Below are 18675 nucleotides of genomic sequence, written 5' to 3' on the forward strand. Positions count from 1 at the left end.
GCTAGATGGCAATGAGTCAAAGTGGCGATCAGCTAATATTTATAAACATGCATCACAGCCTCACAGGTTAGATTACTTTCACTTTTCTGATAATTTCTCTTTAAAGTAATAATACTGGTAATGATAATAATACCAGCAATAAAATAATGATACCTGCAGTTAGGATAAGTAAAAGTACTGGAAAAAGGTAGCCTGCGTGAAGTCACTGTGTCTAGGGAGCGGCACGGTGACTACAAGTTGACTGTATTTCTTTTCCTGGAACAAAGCCAAAAACTCAACTCCGTACTGTACAGGAGCTCATACAAAAATTCAAAGCTAGTGGGGGCAAAAATTTACCTCTCCCACAAAAGCCACTTGATAGACCATGTAAGGTACCTGAGAGGACAAGAACACTTCTCAGGAAGCAGTTGGAAGTCAATCCCAGCCTTACAGGATGCCAAATCAAGGAAGGGAATCATGACTTATTAGCTGGTGTCTCTCTCAGTATTGTTCATGATATTTTGCACCGTGACCTTGGGTACCGCAGTTACCGGGCGAAGAAAAAGCCACTTATAAGTGACTCACTGAGAAAGAAAAGGATCCAGTTTGAGGAAAAAAAAAAAAAAAAAAAAAAAAAAGTTTGAATCTTAGATTAGTAGTGTACAGTGGTGTAGTCTGATGAGAGCACTTTCTATGTGAGTTGTACAACATCTAACAGAGTGTACATGCACCCAGGCTCTGATCCTGATGATCCCTGCTACACTCAAGAAACCACCAAACACCCTCAGAGTTTAATGGTTTGGGGATGTTTTACTTTCAATGGTCTTGGTAATCTTGTTGTGTTCCCTGAAAACACTACCACTAAAGAAGTGTATTTGGAACTCTTAATGAATAATCTTGAGTCATCATTTGAGAAAACCAGAGGTGAGATTTTTCAACAGGATAGCTCATACTGCTAAAATTGTCAAAGAATGGCTAGATAATTGTGAAATCAATATCATAAAAGATTGGCCTGGCAATCTACCAGATATTTCTCCAATAGAGAATTTATGGGCTGTAAATAAGGCCAAATTATGAAGCCATGACACCTCCACACTCTCCAAGCTGGAAAAAGAGCTTCATAATTGTTGGGCAGACTTCAAGCCTGAGACATTTAAAAATTCAACTGACAGTATGCCAAAACGTCTCAGAGAAGTGATCAAGAAAAAGGAAATGCAATAAAGTACTAAGTATTGGGTGGAGTTAGAACTTGTATTTTTTTGGGGGGGGGAGAATCTGACATGAAATGTGTAACCAAAAACTATTGGGGCAGTAACTTTTTGCACAAACTGTATATGCCATCAAATTTAGTACCTCATTGTGGACAATTATGAGCTATGGTGGATGGGTAGATTGGGGAAATATGTGAAGAACTACATTTTTCCTCCTTTTACCATAATGGTGAGGGTGTTGATGTGTTTTGCTATGATCATGAACTTGTTGTTCCTCCTCACCGCTAGATGGCATTGAGTCAGAGTGGCGATCAGCTGATATTTATAAACATGCGTAACAGCCTCACAGGTTAGATTACTTTCACTTTTCTGATAATTGGTTTTAAAGTGATAAAACTGGTAATGATAATAATACCAGTAATAAAATCATGATACATGCAGTTAGGATAGGTAAAAGTACTGGAAAAAGTGCAACCTATATGCCCTTAAATGCCATACCTCATTGTGGATGATTAAGAGCTTAGGTGGATGGGTAGATTGGGGAGATATGTGAAGAACTATAAAAACATATAGAGAAACAACTATCACATGACATCATAACCTGGAAGTTTATGAATGATGGGGGCGTGATAGCAGTAATTCCCTGCATGATATAGAAATATGTGCAGCTTTTTAAGTAAACGCGATACCAGTAAAATATGATAGTGGAAGGCGAGATAACAGAGGGTTAAGTATGTATGATGAATGGCACACATCAACAAAGATGAGCAATTTGATAGTGAGTCAACTTACAAACTCAGGTGGCTGGCCTTGTGGATGTGACTGTGGAAATGAGCTCTGCTGGTTTTTCTGTGATATGGTCTGTTGGGCCATTAGCTGCTGTTGAAGAGGACGTCTCATCCTTTCACCCTTGCGCCACAGTGTGATTTCCTGAAGGAGAACAATATAGAGCACATTAAATATAAGCATAAAGTGACAGTTTAACCTCATCCATGTCTCTATGGACAGTATAGTGGTAGTATCATACTCAAATAATTGTTCTCTAAAACTCAACTCTTATTTCATCACTCACTACTATCTAAAACATTTTGCTCTCCAAATCACTGCCAGATTCATCAACAACTTCATTTTTCCGTACATAAATTTAAATTCAATGACTGAAGTTTCCATCCTCTGCCTATCAAATGTAACTAAAGACAATAATATCTAATAAGTAAAATCTTCATTATCTGCAAGAACAGATAATAATAAAAATGTAATTTTCATTGTTTTTATATTTATCCTTGTTTTACCATTTGTAATGTGGCATTGACTATTTCTGGTCTACTAGAAAAACTACCTACACACATTCATACATACAACATATACATTCATATGTTGGTACAATTGCTAGTCTCCTGTCCCTGCCAAGAAGCAAAGTCAAAACTCCTCAGCTTACATCATGCACCTAGTCATTGATAAGAAGTAAACATTGGCTATATAGTGAAAGAAGACTAGCTGCACAAATTGCCTCTGTCTGGCCTGAAAATCAAACTAGGCATCTCCAAACAGTGAGATAAGTACACTGATCACTTTACCACCAAGACCCATATGAATATAACAGAATACACATATAAACAAGGTATAACTGCAACCCTCCTCATCTCAAATTTACTGTAAGTTTACACTTTTTTTCAATCATACTTTGGTTTAGTGTTCAGAAAATATTACACATAATAGTGAATGCCACACCTGTTGCTTAAAATAGCGGCGTTCCTCCTCATCCACCAGCACCAAGTTGAGATGATACCGTACAGAAAACTTTTTGTTGATGTCCCGCATGGTGGGTGTGAGGTCATAGCCAGCCAGGAACACCCTTATGGGGATGCTCTCTCCTCGCACTGGAGCTCCATCCATGATTTCATACTTGGCAATAGTTTCGTTTTCATTAAAGGTGTTGGGTCCTGTTGAATTGATTTTGTTGGATAAAAAATAAAAAATATTTTCCCCATACTGTTCAATTTCATAAATGTAAGAATGAGGTCAAGACTTGTTAAGTTGCAAGAATATTTTCAGAAAATGTTGAGCAAAATGTGAGAAAAAAAAAAAAAAAAAAAAAAAAAACTGACATGACTAATGATATATATGTATACAGTATATATATATATATATATATATATATATATATATATATATATATATATATATATATATATATATATATATATATAAAGAAAATGTAGTTTTTTTATATATATAGGAAGGGCAACAAAAATTGCAGTATAGAAAGACCCACTGAAGAGTTAGGTCAATACAGAGTCAAATGGGACAGTAAAAAACCAGAGGACATGTGTCTTGAAATCTCTCTCTTGAAAAAGTACAAGTCATTGGAAGGTGGAAATACAAAGACAGGCAGGGAGTTTCAGAATTTACAAAACAAAGGAATGAATGGTTGAGAAAAGGGGTAAACTCTTGCATTAGAGTGGTTGACAAAATAAGGATAATGGAATGAAAAAAGTCTTGTGCATTTCTTTCATCATTCTAGTGCAAGTAAGAAAAAGAAATCTTGAAAGAATTTTTAATTGTAATCAATTCACAAATATGTTTTTCAGTGTAATTTATTGGATATTTTTTTTTTTTATCCAAGTACTAAAATGGTTCAAGGCATTACCACAGCAACAAGCTCCTACTTGTTCTCAAGGAAACAAACACCTGGCTAGATATGAATTACCAAATAGAAAGGAGACAAATAAATAAGCCTATCTTTCATCAGGAATAATTGGAGTAAAACATATGGTAATGAAATATTACAGAAAATAAATTTAGTACTGGCTACAATGACTTCACCACCAATAATGTACCATGTGCTTCAGTGGAATAGGTGTACTAGTGTCAGGTGGTGAGGTCAGCAATTTCCATTAATAATAAGTTTATAGTTTATGAACACATTACAAATAAAACACAACACTAACCAGATCCAGTAGTTTCTCTCTTGATAATAGCAATTTCCATGTGTTTGATCTTGATGCGCACCAGAAGGAAGTAGATTTTACCAACAATGACATCCTTCAAGTGGTACCTGTTATCATAAGTAGACTTATTTACTTGTTACAGACAATTAAACTAATGGAATAAAATTTTTACAGGAAAACAACATTTAATAATTTCAAATAACAAATTTCATTGCAAGGTGTTATATAATAAGAATACAGAAATAAATACACAATGATTCATTTTAACCCTGAAAGGATGGGGACCTTCCACACAGACATCCTTCCTAACCTAGCTAAATATGACATTTCAGCAAAAATGTCATTCTCCCCCCCACCTGCCCCAATTTCTCAGTTTTACCTTGACCAATTCCTCTTCAATTTCCCACAAACCCAAACTCTTCAGTTGATGTGATATAACTGTAGTGAAGTGAAGTGAAGCATGTTTCCATCCTTTCTCAGCCAGTGTTGGAATGGTTGTGTGCCATGCAGTGTCTGGCTGGGGCCCCATTGGGGCCCCCATACCTCTTTTATCTGATTCATCATTATACAATGTTTCACTTCTACAATCTTTCTTCTCTACTACTTCTAGCTAACTACATAATTAGTTATGCCTAATTTTCATGATTACCAGAATGGACATTCACTCACTCTGCATGCTAGCATAAAGGCATTTGTTTGGGTATGTCAGTGTGTAACCATGTCTAGTGTTAATTTTTTTTTATTATTACTATTATTCTTATTGCAGACTGTGGTGAAGAAAACAGCCTGGTAGGAAAACACTTTATTCCAGACTAGCTTCACCCATAGGGCTTCTTCAGGGGAATAAAATGTTTTCTTAACAGGCTTTCCTTCCCTTATCACATTCAACAACTTGTAATAATGTTCCCACATTATTATCATTTATCACTAAGTATATGTTTTACTTATTACATTTCTCTTCATTATTTTTATATGTGGGATCATTTGTGCTATCATATTCAATTATTAGCCAGTCTCTGTGGTGACAGTTATATTCTGTAAAGCAAGATTATATTGAAGCCATTTTACATCTTTTTTTATCTTAGGTGCATCATAGCAAACAAAAATAACATAACAAAAGAGTGTGGGCAGAGGTGGCAGTACAGGTAATCACAAAGGGGATTTATGCGCATCAATCTCTAAGTAGACCATAAAACCCAGAAGGATGACAATGAGCCAATTACAAAGTGGATCAAGTGACCCAAGAAAGTGTCAAAGAACCATGACCCAGGGCCAATCAGCTCTCGCTTGCCTCCAGTAGCCCTTAAATTTAGACGACTTGTCCTGCGAGCCATATTCCCATGAAGAAGCCCTAAGGGTGAAACTAGTCAGGAGTAAAGTGTTCTTTTAACAACCTGTGTTTCCTTCACCATCTTGAACAACTCATCATGATGTTCCCACAATGACAATAATGATAATAGTAATAATAATAATAATAATAACAATAATAATAATAATAATAATAATAATAATAATAGTAAAAATAATATTGATAATAATAAAAGGAAAATTATTACAGTGTCCCTTAGCCTTGAATGGAACAATAGGGCAAGTGGTCCTCCAGCCTCAAAAGTGGAAAGACGCCCTATACCAATTGCTTAAGAAGTCAATAACTAAATTTCACAAAATGGCTAATGTAACCATTGTCCTTACTTACTTTGATTTGTTGTATTCAAATTCAATATGTAGACAATCCTCAATGCCAACTTCCATTTTGATAGAGTTGTTCATTTCAGGATAAGAGGAGAGTGTGTGCACTAACAGGTTCATTTCTTGCGTGATGTCAGATAGTCTTCTCACAATGGTCACTCTGAGGAAATACCTGAGGAAGAGGACAATTTATTCTGCCATTAACAAGTTAAAAAGAAATGCAAAATTATCATAACCATATCATTAAAAGCATATCTAGAGTTTCTTATCATTAATTCATTTACTTAACAACCAAGCTTAAGACAAAAAGATGCTCTGATATAACTAAAACTGCAACCTCTTTTTGCAAAGTTCCTGTAAGATTGGAGAGAGAGAGAGAGAGAGAGAGAGAGAGAGAGAGAGAGAGAGAGAGAGAGAGAGAGAGAGAGAGAGAGAGAGAGAGAGAGAGAGAGAGAGAGAGAGAGAGAGAGAATGCTGTGCTATCATAATTTAGTTACCATATATTTTGGCAGATAAAAAGGCTTTCAAATAAGATGACCCCCAAATTTCAGTATGAATTTAATTGTTTTAGGTGTAACTGGTTGTATACGAGGACACCCAAACTACTAAACCATCAGTTGTGAAATTTGGGTCAGTTAGCACCAGAGAGACAACAGACAGTAATGTACTGTACATACTAGTACAATGAATAAAACAGCCTGAAAGTTCTACCATTAATAAGATATCATAATCTTCAAGCACAAAAGTGAACCTAAAATAAACCTGTTTATCATATTTCTTTGGATTAAAAATAGATACACCAATATTCTAGTGTTTATCAGAATGCATACTTCATCCCTATACACCATAACAATCTTCTCTTTAGTTTGCTTTCCCTTGCCACTTGGCTTGGGGTTCCATGTCTTGAAAATCTTTACATAGCTTTTCCTTCAACTCTAAGAAAAGATTGCAGAAATTATTCACAGCTTCCTGCTTTATTCATCTATATAGAATGCCAGCTGACTCCTACCTAACTATCCCATCTATCTATCTATCCCAAAAGTTGTAATATAAGTTTGTTTATTTTAAAATGGTATTGTGAAAAAATTTGAGGTCATTAGTTTTGTACATGGTGTACAGGATGACACCCTTTCTTGTGTCTTCATGTCTATTATAAAATTATTCAAATGTCATCTTATATGCCAAAATATGCAGTACCTAGTTGTTACTGTGTCACACACAATAATTCCTTGCAATGTAGTAAAGTACAATATGATCTTGATTTACCTAACATATACACTGTGATTCATACATAATTCAAACAGCAAATAAAAAGTTTTGAACTCAAAAACAGAATAAAAATTGTATAAATAATAGAAAATTGAAAAAAATAACAAAGGTGATTCTTAATAATCTTTGAAATTACCATCAACCCTTTCTTTACTTATCATCTAGAATAAAATCTTTGTCTCTCTGCTGAAGCATTGGATATGCCAAAAGATCAGATGTGAATTTCATTAGTTATATTAGCAATGAATAAATGAGAACATAGGCAACAATTTATTCATTGCATTTGCAGAAAACACAGCTGATGACTGAGGAATATTTGTATGCCAGCACTGCAGCACTGCCAACACCATCAAAGGTGTAATTTATGTGTTTTCTGAGATTTTTTGGCGTGATTTTGTTAATTTCAAAACTCTTCTGCAACATGCATTACTCAATTCAATGCTCCACTCACCAAACACCCTGATTTCTCACAGGTCCCCAAAAGATTGGTGAAGTAGAGGTAGTTGAAAAGAGTCCAAACTTGAAAACTATCCATTAGCAAAGAAAATGAAGAATATCAATCAATTTACTACGTCTCACCAGAGAAACATAAGCAACATGAGAAAATTGTTCGATATGTGAAAAAAAAAATTATCGAAGTTATATGGAGGTCCTGGTGTGATGGCATTTCCAGTGGTATGTCCTGATAATCAGATACACTTCTGGTCAGATTAACGGACTCTTACTGTACAACATATCACATTACATACATTATAAATAGGGAAGGTTTTATCATCTGTAAACACCAAATGAAACAAAAAATACTGCTAACTTAACTCACCTAAGTCTCACATTTGTTCCTGAGTAAGATTCATATGGCTTTTCCACTTGATTGAACTCAAACTCAAAGGAGGTATTGTGACTGAGTTCACCTGGTCGGGCCAGCTCCTTGACCAGAGAGGTGAATTCATGGTGGTTTCCTCTGTCATAATACAATTCAATTTGACCCACAAACTCAATCTTTACACCCTGATGTTCTAAACGGCTTCCAGGCTTCTTTAGAGATATATTCACCTGTGAAAGAATATGACAAATATTGAATTAGTTATTGAATCTCAAGGTCATTAAAGCTCAAAAACATTTCAAGCCAAGGAATTCATAAATTGGCTTTATGTACAGTAGCTCCTAAAACTATCTTTGGAAAATATGAGACCTTTATATTGACAATGGATAATATTTGACACGTTTGGTGATTATGGTGCAACAGTTGCTAGCCTGGTATACTATGTATGGTTGCTGTATATCATGACTTGGGAAATAGACTGGCATATTATGATATCAACCAACCTTACTGATGCAACATGATCAGGCAGCAGGTTTCATATTGTTCATTATAACACAGTTTTTGTACCACACAGAGAATAATTTTGGGAGCTACTGTACTACATACATATCATTGCATGGTGGCACCATCTTTACTGATGGCACTTAACCAAGCATATCAGTATATTTACCTCCAAAGGTAAGCACCCAAGCTCAAGCTTTCCTTCATAAAAATTATGTTAAACATCTACACTCATTTACCTTTATATGCAGGACCAACATAGAGAATGCCAAGACCATCTACATTTTTAGCTTGCCTTTGGTAAGTGGAAACCCACTTTTCTGTGAGAACCCATTTACTAATGGTTTCTTAAGTGGATTGGAAGAGAAGGTAAGCTGTTAATGGAAAATGTGAGGATGAAGAAGAGGATACATAATTTTGTGTTTTCATCTACATGTGTTTGAAGATGAAGGGAAATGTCTTAATTGCACTGATAAGTGACATGTACATGTGCTTCAAGACGGTGATAAAAGCATAACAGTTCATTTAACAATTAATAGATGAGCTTTGACAGAGATGATGAAAAGATAAAATTACATTAACTTTTCGAGGCAATTGCAATTATTACATTATGAACATCTTGAAGAAATTTTTAAAGCTAAATTTTTATTAATATTTCTTTTATATTAATTTTCATAAATTATAACAATTTTGGATATTTCTAGATACAAAAATACACTGCCAAAACATTTGTGTTCCAATGTCAAACATTGAATTGTATGTCCTGACTACTCCATAAGATACTACCACAGGAAGGTCTGACGACTACAGATTTTATGTGAAAAGAAATTAAACATGGGGAATAATAATTTAGTTTTTTTTTTTTTTACCTTGCATGGAAAGAATTAATCTCCCAATATCCAGGTAAAATATGTATCAGCCATGGTTACAAAGGACCCACACGTAGATGTATAGACATGCAAAGGAGGTGGCCCACATAGTCAACCTTCCTTCTAGGCCTCTCCCTTTCATTCTCTTTTTTTTTATCTTTCTAAATATCTTTAATGTTATCATTTATGAAGGGATATATCTTATTGATGATTGGAAATTATCTATATCTATCTATTTATATTCCATATCCAACTTTTCCATAAATTTATGCACATTTTCTGCTGTTGCAATCTCTTTACTCAAGCCATTTCAGATGTCCACTGTCCTACGTGGGAAACTAAACTTTTTTAATGTTCCTCAAACATTGACTTTTCATGATCTTGGGAGTGTCCTCTCATCCATCTATCTCCATCTACTATCAGTGATACCATGTCTTGTCTGTCCATCTTTTCCATATGGTTTCCTATCTTATACATTGTTATTAGATCTCCCCTCTCCCATCTATCCTTCAAAGTTGATAGTACCATTTCCTTCTTTCTTCATACGTACGGTCTTTCATCTCTGGTCCCATCTTTGTAGATGCTCTTTGGATTCTTTCTAACTTACTAATATCCTTTTGCATGTGTGGAAACCCCACCACTGCTGCATATTCGAGCCTGGGTCTTATCATAGTGCTGTGATTTTCTTAATCATACTCTTATCCATTTAATTAAGTGTCACCTTGACATTTGTTACTGTCTTATATGATGAAGTAAATAACCCATTTATCTGTCTTTCTGTGGTCAGTGTCTTGTATAACCACTCCCATGTCTTTCTCTTTTTTCCTCTTCATTCATTATAATTTCTTCTCCCATTTTGTATTCCCTTGCAGGTCTTTTATTACTTTTATCCATTTCCTGGCTGAGCCCAGATCCTTAAAGGGAAGTCTAGGGATCCTTCCCAGGAAAAAAAGCTCTATTTCTGTGCTTTCTTTAGCCTTGTGGTGACTTCAAAATGTGCCAAAATAAAACTATGTTATATTGATAGAAACAGGATGATGCACGTATAGATAACACAGGGATTAAAGCAAAAATAAATATTTTGACGGAAGCGGTCATATTCTCCCCCCCAAAAAAATGGGAAACTACAATTTCTTTCCTCTTTAGTGGCTCGTTACTGTACAGTTGTTATATTTCTTCTGAAGTTGAATGATCTGGGATGAGAGAAAAATATCTGGGGCTAAAGCCCCAGATGCCTATGCCAGGCGATGCCACTGGATAAATGTCTTGAAACTTCTCTCTTAAATGAAGTTAAGTTATAGGAAGATGGAAATACAGAAGCAGATATGGAGTTCCAGAGTTTACCAGAGAAATATATGAATGCATGGTCTAAATAGTATCTTCTGATGAGTTCTGTACTTCACATGGGATGATGATACAGATGTGGGTGATGGCAACAGAAACATATAAAAGCTGAAGTATGAAAACTTGTACATATGGAGGGAGATGTGTAAAAGTGGAATGGGTGAAAAAATATGAGTAGCTTAGTCATACTGTGAGGATGAAGAGTATTCTGCATGTGAGGGAAACTGAAAGTCCTTGTAGAAATAGATCCTTTGAAACGTGGAAGAAATATATATACTGCTAGAAGGAAATGATCTGAACTAGCATGGAGCGTGTAGACAGGGAAAATTGATAACACTTTTTGCATGTAATTCGGGAATGGTTCTCAAAGAGGGAGAAATATTAGTGAGAGGAGAGAGAAACAAGAAATAGGGAGTCGGAAGAAAACACTGAGGGAAAATTGTGGAGCATTGGTGTTCTGAAGTATACAAACTGTCAAACCTCAAGAGACAGATATAGGATGTTGAAATAAAGAAGATAAATTTTATGTGAGTGAACAGATTTGATATGAAGTTACCTTGGAAAGAAGGGGAGGTGCCTGGAGACTGGACAAAGGCAACTTTTGTTCCAGTCTACAAAGAGAAAGGAGACAAGAATGAGTATGGTAACTGTAGAGGGATTAGTTTACTCTGCATATCTGGTTGTGTATGGTGAAGTTCAAAATGAGAGTCCACTGAACTTTAAAGGGAAAATCAAAGATGAACAGGAAAGTTTAAGATTTCATGGAGGGAAGGATCATTGTGAAGATCAAATATTAAACATGAATGTTATTCAAGATAATAACAAAAAGACAAGTTTGATATATTCTTGTATTTGGAAAGGCATAATAGAATCGTCTGAAGAACCAAGAGCAACAGAGAGAGAGAGAGAGAGAGAGAGAGAGAGAGAGAGAGAGAGAGAGAGAGAGAGAGAGAGAGAGAGAGAGAGAGAGAGAGAGAAGAAAGCCCACTTTAGATGCTGGTCTGAGAGAGTTGGCTAAAAGAAAAGGATAAAGAGAAGTAAATTTAGCTCAATGGAATGATGACCATTTAATACAGATATTAATACATGTGTTCATAGATTAAATAATTACAGTAATGATTAAAAGTGTCATCTGGTAGTGGGTGACAGGGAGAGGTTATAAATGAGTGACATTGATGTCATTCATGCTGAGTCTTCCATAGGACTTCACACTGTGACATCCCACTTTTCTGTGAAGTCTTTGCTGCTGCTTTTACTTCCATGATGCATGATTCATTAAGATGAACATGTAAGAACATCATTATCAAAAGAAAAGAGAAGAGAAGCACAACAGAGAAAATAAAATACTTATAACAAGCAAACTGAGCCTGAAAAAAATAGTATATTTACACTATTTGTGAGAGAATGAGAGTGATGACTGCATCTATTTACCATATCAATTCAAAACAAGACTGGAATGAATAGAATGATAACCTCAAAAGAAGGGCGCCAGGTGCCTGAAACAATAACTACCTTTCTGAGGTTCAGTGAGTTCTACACATTCATAATAAGAAACATCTGTAAATATCTTTAATGCAAGGAGAGAGAGAGAGAGAGAGAGAGAGAGAGAGAGAGAGAGAGAGAGAGAGAGAGAGAGAGAGAGAGAGAGAAACTAATCACAAAAATTCATCCTACATATCAGGATTGCAGTCTCGAAAATTATTCCCAAGGTGATGATCGAAGGGAGTGAAAGGGCTCAAGTTGACTTGTTACACAAGTCTAATATAACCTGTATGAATTGGAAGCGCAGCAATTTTTTCTTGATTTGTTTTTCCTTTTCATTTTTTAGGGAAGTTGTGTAACATAGTAAGGATTAACTGTCAGATAAAGAATGATATAGATGAATGTGTTGTACAAGTATGGAAGTATGAAGGGAGAAGGTATAGAATTCATGAGATGTATGATGAAAGAAGGCACAGCATAAATGGTGACAAATAATATGAGATGTGGGAGTGCAGCACTGCTAATAATACATTAACAATGTCAAGGTCATGTCTTTGAGACAGAGAATAGAAACGAGTCCCCGGAAAGATTTACATTACAAACAAAAGGTATTTATCAACTGTAAGTCCTGTGTGCATTGCTGGCATGCTGATTAGATAAAAGATTAGGGAATTAACTGTGAGATGGTTTGCTAACCTGCAGAGAAGAGACAATTAGATGACAAGGAAACATGTGGATGCAGCACATGTGTGTGTGTGTGTGTGTATGCAGTGAAACTAAATGAAAATGCTTTTTTTAGTGGGGGGAGTGGGTGGAAAATGGAAAATATTAATAATAAAAAAAAAAAAAAAAAAAAAAAAAAAAGGCAATAGGGGGACGAATTACAAGTTTTCTTGCCAAAGCCATTCCCTTGAGGAAGTTCAAACTAATTGCCATCACTGTGTTCTTAATCCTCTTGTTTGTTACACTTGATAAAAGTACACTAGATGCTTACTAGGGAAGATGCCATCAAAGAATCCAATTAAGGTGTCATCTTGAGCACATCAACATGGACACCTTTCACACATCTGCCCACACAAGGCAGTGGGGCAGTGGGACATGGAAAGCACATATACATAATGACTTAGCTACAAATAGTCAAATATCTATGGCTGGAGAATACTTTAAAAATATAGGGCAATTTGACAAAAGTAGAGAAAAATATGAGTGTCTTTGATGAAAAAAAAAACTTTCTTACTTTCACTCTTATTCTGTCCACCTTACTAGTGCAAGAGTTAATCCACATCTTAAGTCTCTCATTCTTTCTATTGGTAAATTCTGAGCTTTCTTCCTATTTCAATATTTCCTTGTGTTTAAAACTTGAAATGTTTCAAGAGAGTACCATCAAGACACTTGAATAACTGAATTGCCTATTTGTCTTGCTTCTAGGATTTAATTTTTTTGGTGGGGATGGAGGGTTTGAGGACAAGCTTGTGACAACCTCACAAGTCCTGCACCACATAGCCTTCTTTGCAATTCACCACTAAGCAACTCAGCAACCATAAGATTCCGTACCACTCCAGTGATTTAGTCCCCAACACATTAGCATGCACTTCATAAAACACATTTTGTCAGTGGATTTCTTCAACTGGCTATACAAGTTAACCACCTGTGTGATGCAGTAACTATTCATGACACTATATGGCCATTACAGCTGAGCCATGTGGCAGTGATTTTTCAGCCATTTCAAGCCTGGTGATAGGATAGAAATAGAAGAAACACAAGAAATTGCATAACTAACAATTTCTTGTATCTTGATTGCTAAGGAATAACTCTTGAACTTTTTTTTATCTCTATCTAAGAAATAGCTGCTCGCTTACTAACGTGTTGTCATTGTTGTTCATCCAAATGTATCTTTAAAAATCTTTGAACTTCTTTAGAACATAGTTCTGCTCAATACAGTACCCACAAAGAATTATGATCTCCGTCTTCCCTACTTTTCTTAACTCTCATGGCTGTTATGGCAGCCAGAAAGGGATGCAGCAATGGTGATGATACAATGCCTGAAATATAATATAGCTATTTTAAAAGGAGGAGCAAGTCACTGAGATAGGCTACAGAGCATATAGTAGCTGTGGAGGATAAAGATGATAGTGGCAGTAATGGCACAAAATTTCAGAAAAGTGGCATGCCTCTAATACCCAACTTATGCAATCAATCAAGCTCATTTAAAGCATTCAATAGTGAATTTTGTTGTTTTTTCTAAATCTACTGATGTTCACATATGCATAATGCATAACTGGTTTCTAATGAAGACAATGAGTAAAAAGGAAAAATTTTTAAGCTTGTCTTTTACCATCTTTGCTAAATACATTTTGTCGCAGAATTAGTAATCTTAGGACTGATAAGATTTTCCTTTTTTTCTTAAAATTACTAGTCATTGGACCTTATTGTATGAACCAAGTGCAGAGATTATCTTTCTGATAAATTACAAAACTTTGAATAAACTTGTGTGTAATGGAAAATAATGGTATAGCTTGAATCCTACAAAATATTTCTTACCTTTATCAAAATGTGCAATTTTTCCTATAAATCTTCAAAACTGAAAAGCACAAGTACGTACTCCCCAATGCTCGCCTTCAATTTTACAAATAAATATGAACACATGAGATATAAGTTTAGTAGAAAAAACTAAACTTAAACAAGTGCAAGCATTTCTATAGTACAATAAACTTATTCTAATGAAAATAAGCTATTAGTTTGGTAATCCATTCCAATCAGTTTGACATGAAACATTACTCAATCTGCTAAACATTTATCAAGCCTTTTTATGTGTTTGCTTTTATAAAACCATAATAAAACACAATAAAATCTGCATTAGGTAATCAGAATTTCAGGTAAGTTGACATGACGACAAAATAGTTAATTAATAAAAAGCCTCACCTCTGCAATGGCACTTGGCTGATACAGTCTTGCTGACCATTACTTTTTGCTGTCTCATTTGTACTCTTGTTTCTCTCAAACTTATAAGGATTTTCTTTGTAATTTCTTGAGGGGCTTCTTTTTGAAACATTACTATTAAAAACAATACAGTACAAAGTTTATGGAAGAAAAGCAAATACATTCAAGAAAAATTCTGTTATTGAGAAAAACAAGATACATAGCTAGTATCAAATCTCACACACACACACACACACAAAAAAAAAAAAAAAAAAAAAAAAAAAAACATTGTAAGACAGGCTACATTGGAGAAATTCAGATAAAACCAGAACCAGAACCAACATTCCTTCTCACTGTCCTCCCCTCAAGAGCAAAGTGTAAGGAGGCTCTAAAGGAATGAAAAGTATGAAACTGAAAACACTTAAGTCTCCAGGAAGGAATTTCAAAGGGTTTTTAGCAATACCAAAAAATTTTGAAAGTAGAAAAATGATGGGCAACTAATATGCTAACTTGAGGTTTTATTGAAGAAACCCTCACCCTTGTGAATTATTTTTTGCCCTATGAAACAAAATAATCCACTAACTATTACACATTAAACTTGGAAAAGAATAAAAATAAATACATAGAGAAAAAAAAGAATGGTGGGTAGACCAATAATTTTATGGGAATGTTCAAATCATTACTTACCTTTCCTGATACACTCTCTCCATCATAGTATAGCAAGTTTCGCTCCTTCTTTCCATCTTCTGTCTTCATTTCAGCCATTTTTCGCGTTTCAGCTCCATCGAGCTTGATTTCTATGTCGGCACTTTGGCCGAACCCAAAAAAACTCTGAAAAAGAAACACAAATGTTAGCTATTTTGCAAAAAAATAAATAAACAAATAAACAAATATATATATATATATATATATATATATATATATATATATATATATATATATATATATATATATATATATATATATATATATATACACACACACACACACACACACATTTTTTTCTACTTAAATATTATATACTTCCAAAAGAAATTGATGAAACATAAAAAATAACAGGCAAGCATTGCAAGTTTAGCTTCATGTATGCAGATAAAATCTTACTGCTGTTTACATAACTCTATCAATTGTGAGTGTGTGGCAGAGACCAGGCATGATGTATGCTGACTATGTGTATGAGAACCTCTGGTCAAAGGAAGATGAAATGATTTAAATAATTTCTATTACCTCTGTGCAATAGAACCAAGTACCAAAGAGTAAATAAATACTATTCATTGTACAGTAGATATCTACAATACAATGCTACTGCCTGTAAAGAAGATACCTACAACAAATCTTGTAATCTGACTGCTGCAGAAGATGATACAGCAAGAAGTTCTGATTTTGAAAGAACATACATTTTCAAGTATTTATCATTATTCTAATAATGGACAGAATTTACTAGCAAAGAAAACTGAAAAATGTGTGATAATTTGTGCCATGATAGCAAAACTTAGTCAACTGTGTAAGATATTGATGTGATGAAGTTGTGGTGCATTAGAAATAATAAACAAAATTAAATATAATAAATTGAAACAAAAGAAAATAAGATAAATAGATAAATAGTATATACAAATCAAACAAAATAAATAAATATGTACATAACAATAAATAGAATATGACTAAACAAAATAAAGAAATAAATACAATAAAAGACAAATAAATAAAAATTGCTTTACAGTAAACATACTACACTGTTCCACTGAGAGATTATCAATCCACAGAAGAATTTTTTTATTTTGAAGCATGTTTTAATATCCAGTTTACTGGATATTAAAAAGAAGGATGAGCTAAAAGATGAGGTAATATATTACCTCAAAAAGTCATTGGCAGAAACCATAACAAGTAGGAGCTGAAATTCTTGTTGCATTCAGTACATCAACAAATATGCTAGGTAAGACATGCTGAAAATATTTCATTTGACAATAGAAATTACTTCCCTAAAATAACTAAAGTATTAGCATGAAATTAAAACTGTATAGATCCACATGTTGAGGACATACACAAAGGAAACAAAATATCAACAACCAATAACTAACATTTATCAGACAGGGTGACATATCTGGTTTGTGGCAGCACCAAATGGTAGCTACAAGGTCAAGGCCAGCTAAATGAAATCACTTTTAATCAGTATTTATGCTTGATGTATTGATCACTTGGTGAGAAAACAACAGCTAAGTACTTCTTTCCATGTCTAAGCACATTAGTACACTGATCTAATTCACCTCATGTTAAATACTATAGATCTAATCCATGTGCCACAATATAGCCCTCTTTTGGCCAAGCACTGTCTCCTAATGGTGATCCCACCTGTCAAACTGTGAAAGGTGAAAATAAATCAGTATTGCAATATGAGCTAAAGTAATGGTCCAGTATTATGAGATAAATGATGTAAGCAAAGAACATTTTTCATCTACCCGTCACACACACCAGGTGGTGAATCAGGAGAGTCAGACTGAACTGTCAAACAGAATATGGCCATACATTATGTTTACTCTTGAGCAAGCAAATAGAAAAGCCAGCAAATATAATTACATTCATTGGGGTGAATGACAAGCTGGGATATATAGAGTACAGTAAATGCAAGGGCAACACACTCCTGCAGCCTCGGCACCACGTCCTCCCCCGGGCAGGAAACCAATGTTTACTGGTAGGCTGACCCTGAGGGGAGGCGGCGCCACTCTCTCTCTCTCTCCCTCCACCCACGCCACAACCCTCCCAGCACCTGGCTAAATGTTGCACCCCTGGCATATCCACGCAACTCCGAGTAAGATACATAATATGAGCTATGGTGCTAAATTTATGGGACAAGTCCAGGCGGGCCACTTGCATCCCGTCCAAGTGTCACCATCCATCAGCACCAATAAGGGGACTTCCTGTGTGCATTGTGACCTTAATACCGCCCTTCCCACGCCCACCGCCCGCCCCGCCCACGCCTGAACTGCCCCGTGACAGGCAGGGTTATTGCTCACCATGGCAGGAGTGTGGTGCGGCGGGTCTGGGCAGTCATATGAGGGTATAGAGGCGAGGAGTCTTGTTGTGGTGTGTCCGCCTCCTCCGTGACCCGCCCCACGCCGCACCTCCGGGGTGTGATCCCTTATACAACATTACTTTAAAGGCTTTGATACCCTCGCGCTACTGTATCGATCTTTGAGGGATCCGATTCTACATTATCACGGTTTTGTCCTATCGAGTTCGATTATCTTCGTCGCAGATGCTATTGGATAGAAATTCAATCATCTCATGACGTATTTGTGCAAGATCAAATTTTTCATAAATAATACTTTCCATTCATGTGGGTGTTGCCCTGCGAAATATAATCTTTTGTGTAAACAACAGAGAAAACTGTACCTATCTAGATATGGAAATGCATGAATTGTTTTCTTAGTTATATGACATCTATTTTGAATTACATTATTTAAAAAGGCATATTCATTTGTATTTGCAAATGATGCACCTAGTCTAGGTAAATATTCTATTGTTTCCTACCTTGTTTTGTAAAGATATGAATTTTTCTTGATTTTTGGTAGGTTACAAACATCATTCGAATGTACCAAAAAAATAAATTATTTTGAAGACAAATATCCATTTGTGACAAG

General features: G+C 35.2%; 1 protein-coding gene across 2 annotated transcripts in view; it reads right to left on the minus strand.

Moving 5' to 3' along the window:
• The window catches only part of LOC123504813 (vacuolar protein sorting-associated protein 26B-like), a 35264-nt gene extending 17075 nt beyond the window's left edge, over window positions 1–18189 (minus strand). Inside the window, exons 1-7 of one of the 2 annotated variants that reach the window (XM_045255646.1) lie at window positions 18049–18189; window positions 15725–15868; window positions 7920–8152; window positions 5838–6002; window positions 4142–4248; window positions 2922–3133; window positions 1983–2120 (exon numbers count right to left, since the gene is read on the minus strand). In XM_045255646.1, the coding sequence (XP_045111581.1) occupies window positions 1983–2120; window positions 2922–3133; window positions 4142–4248; window positions 5838–6002; window positions 7920–8152; window positions 15725–15868; window positions 18049–18051 (1002 nt within the window). In that variant the 5' untranslated portion in view covers window positions 18052–18189. Of the gene's footprint in view, window positions 1–1982; window positions 2121–2921; window positions 3134–4141; window positions 4249–5837; window positions 6003–7919; window positions 8153–15724; window positions 15869–17611; window positions 17633–18048 lie in introns of those variants that run through there. The other variant, XM_045255645.1, reaches the window with a different exon arrangement.
• Window positions 18190–18675: the final 486 nt, after the last annotated feature.

This window comes from Portunus trituberculatus, chromosome 17 (assembly GCF_017591435.1).
Source record: "Portunus trituberculatus isolate SZX2019 chromosome 17, ASM1759143v1, whole genome shotgun sequence".
Classification (NCBI taxonomy): Eukaryota; Metazoa; Arthropoda; class Malacostraca; order Decapoda; family Portunidae; genus Portunus; species Portunus trituberculatus.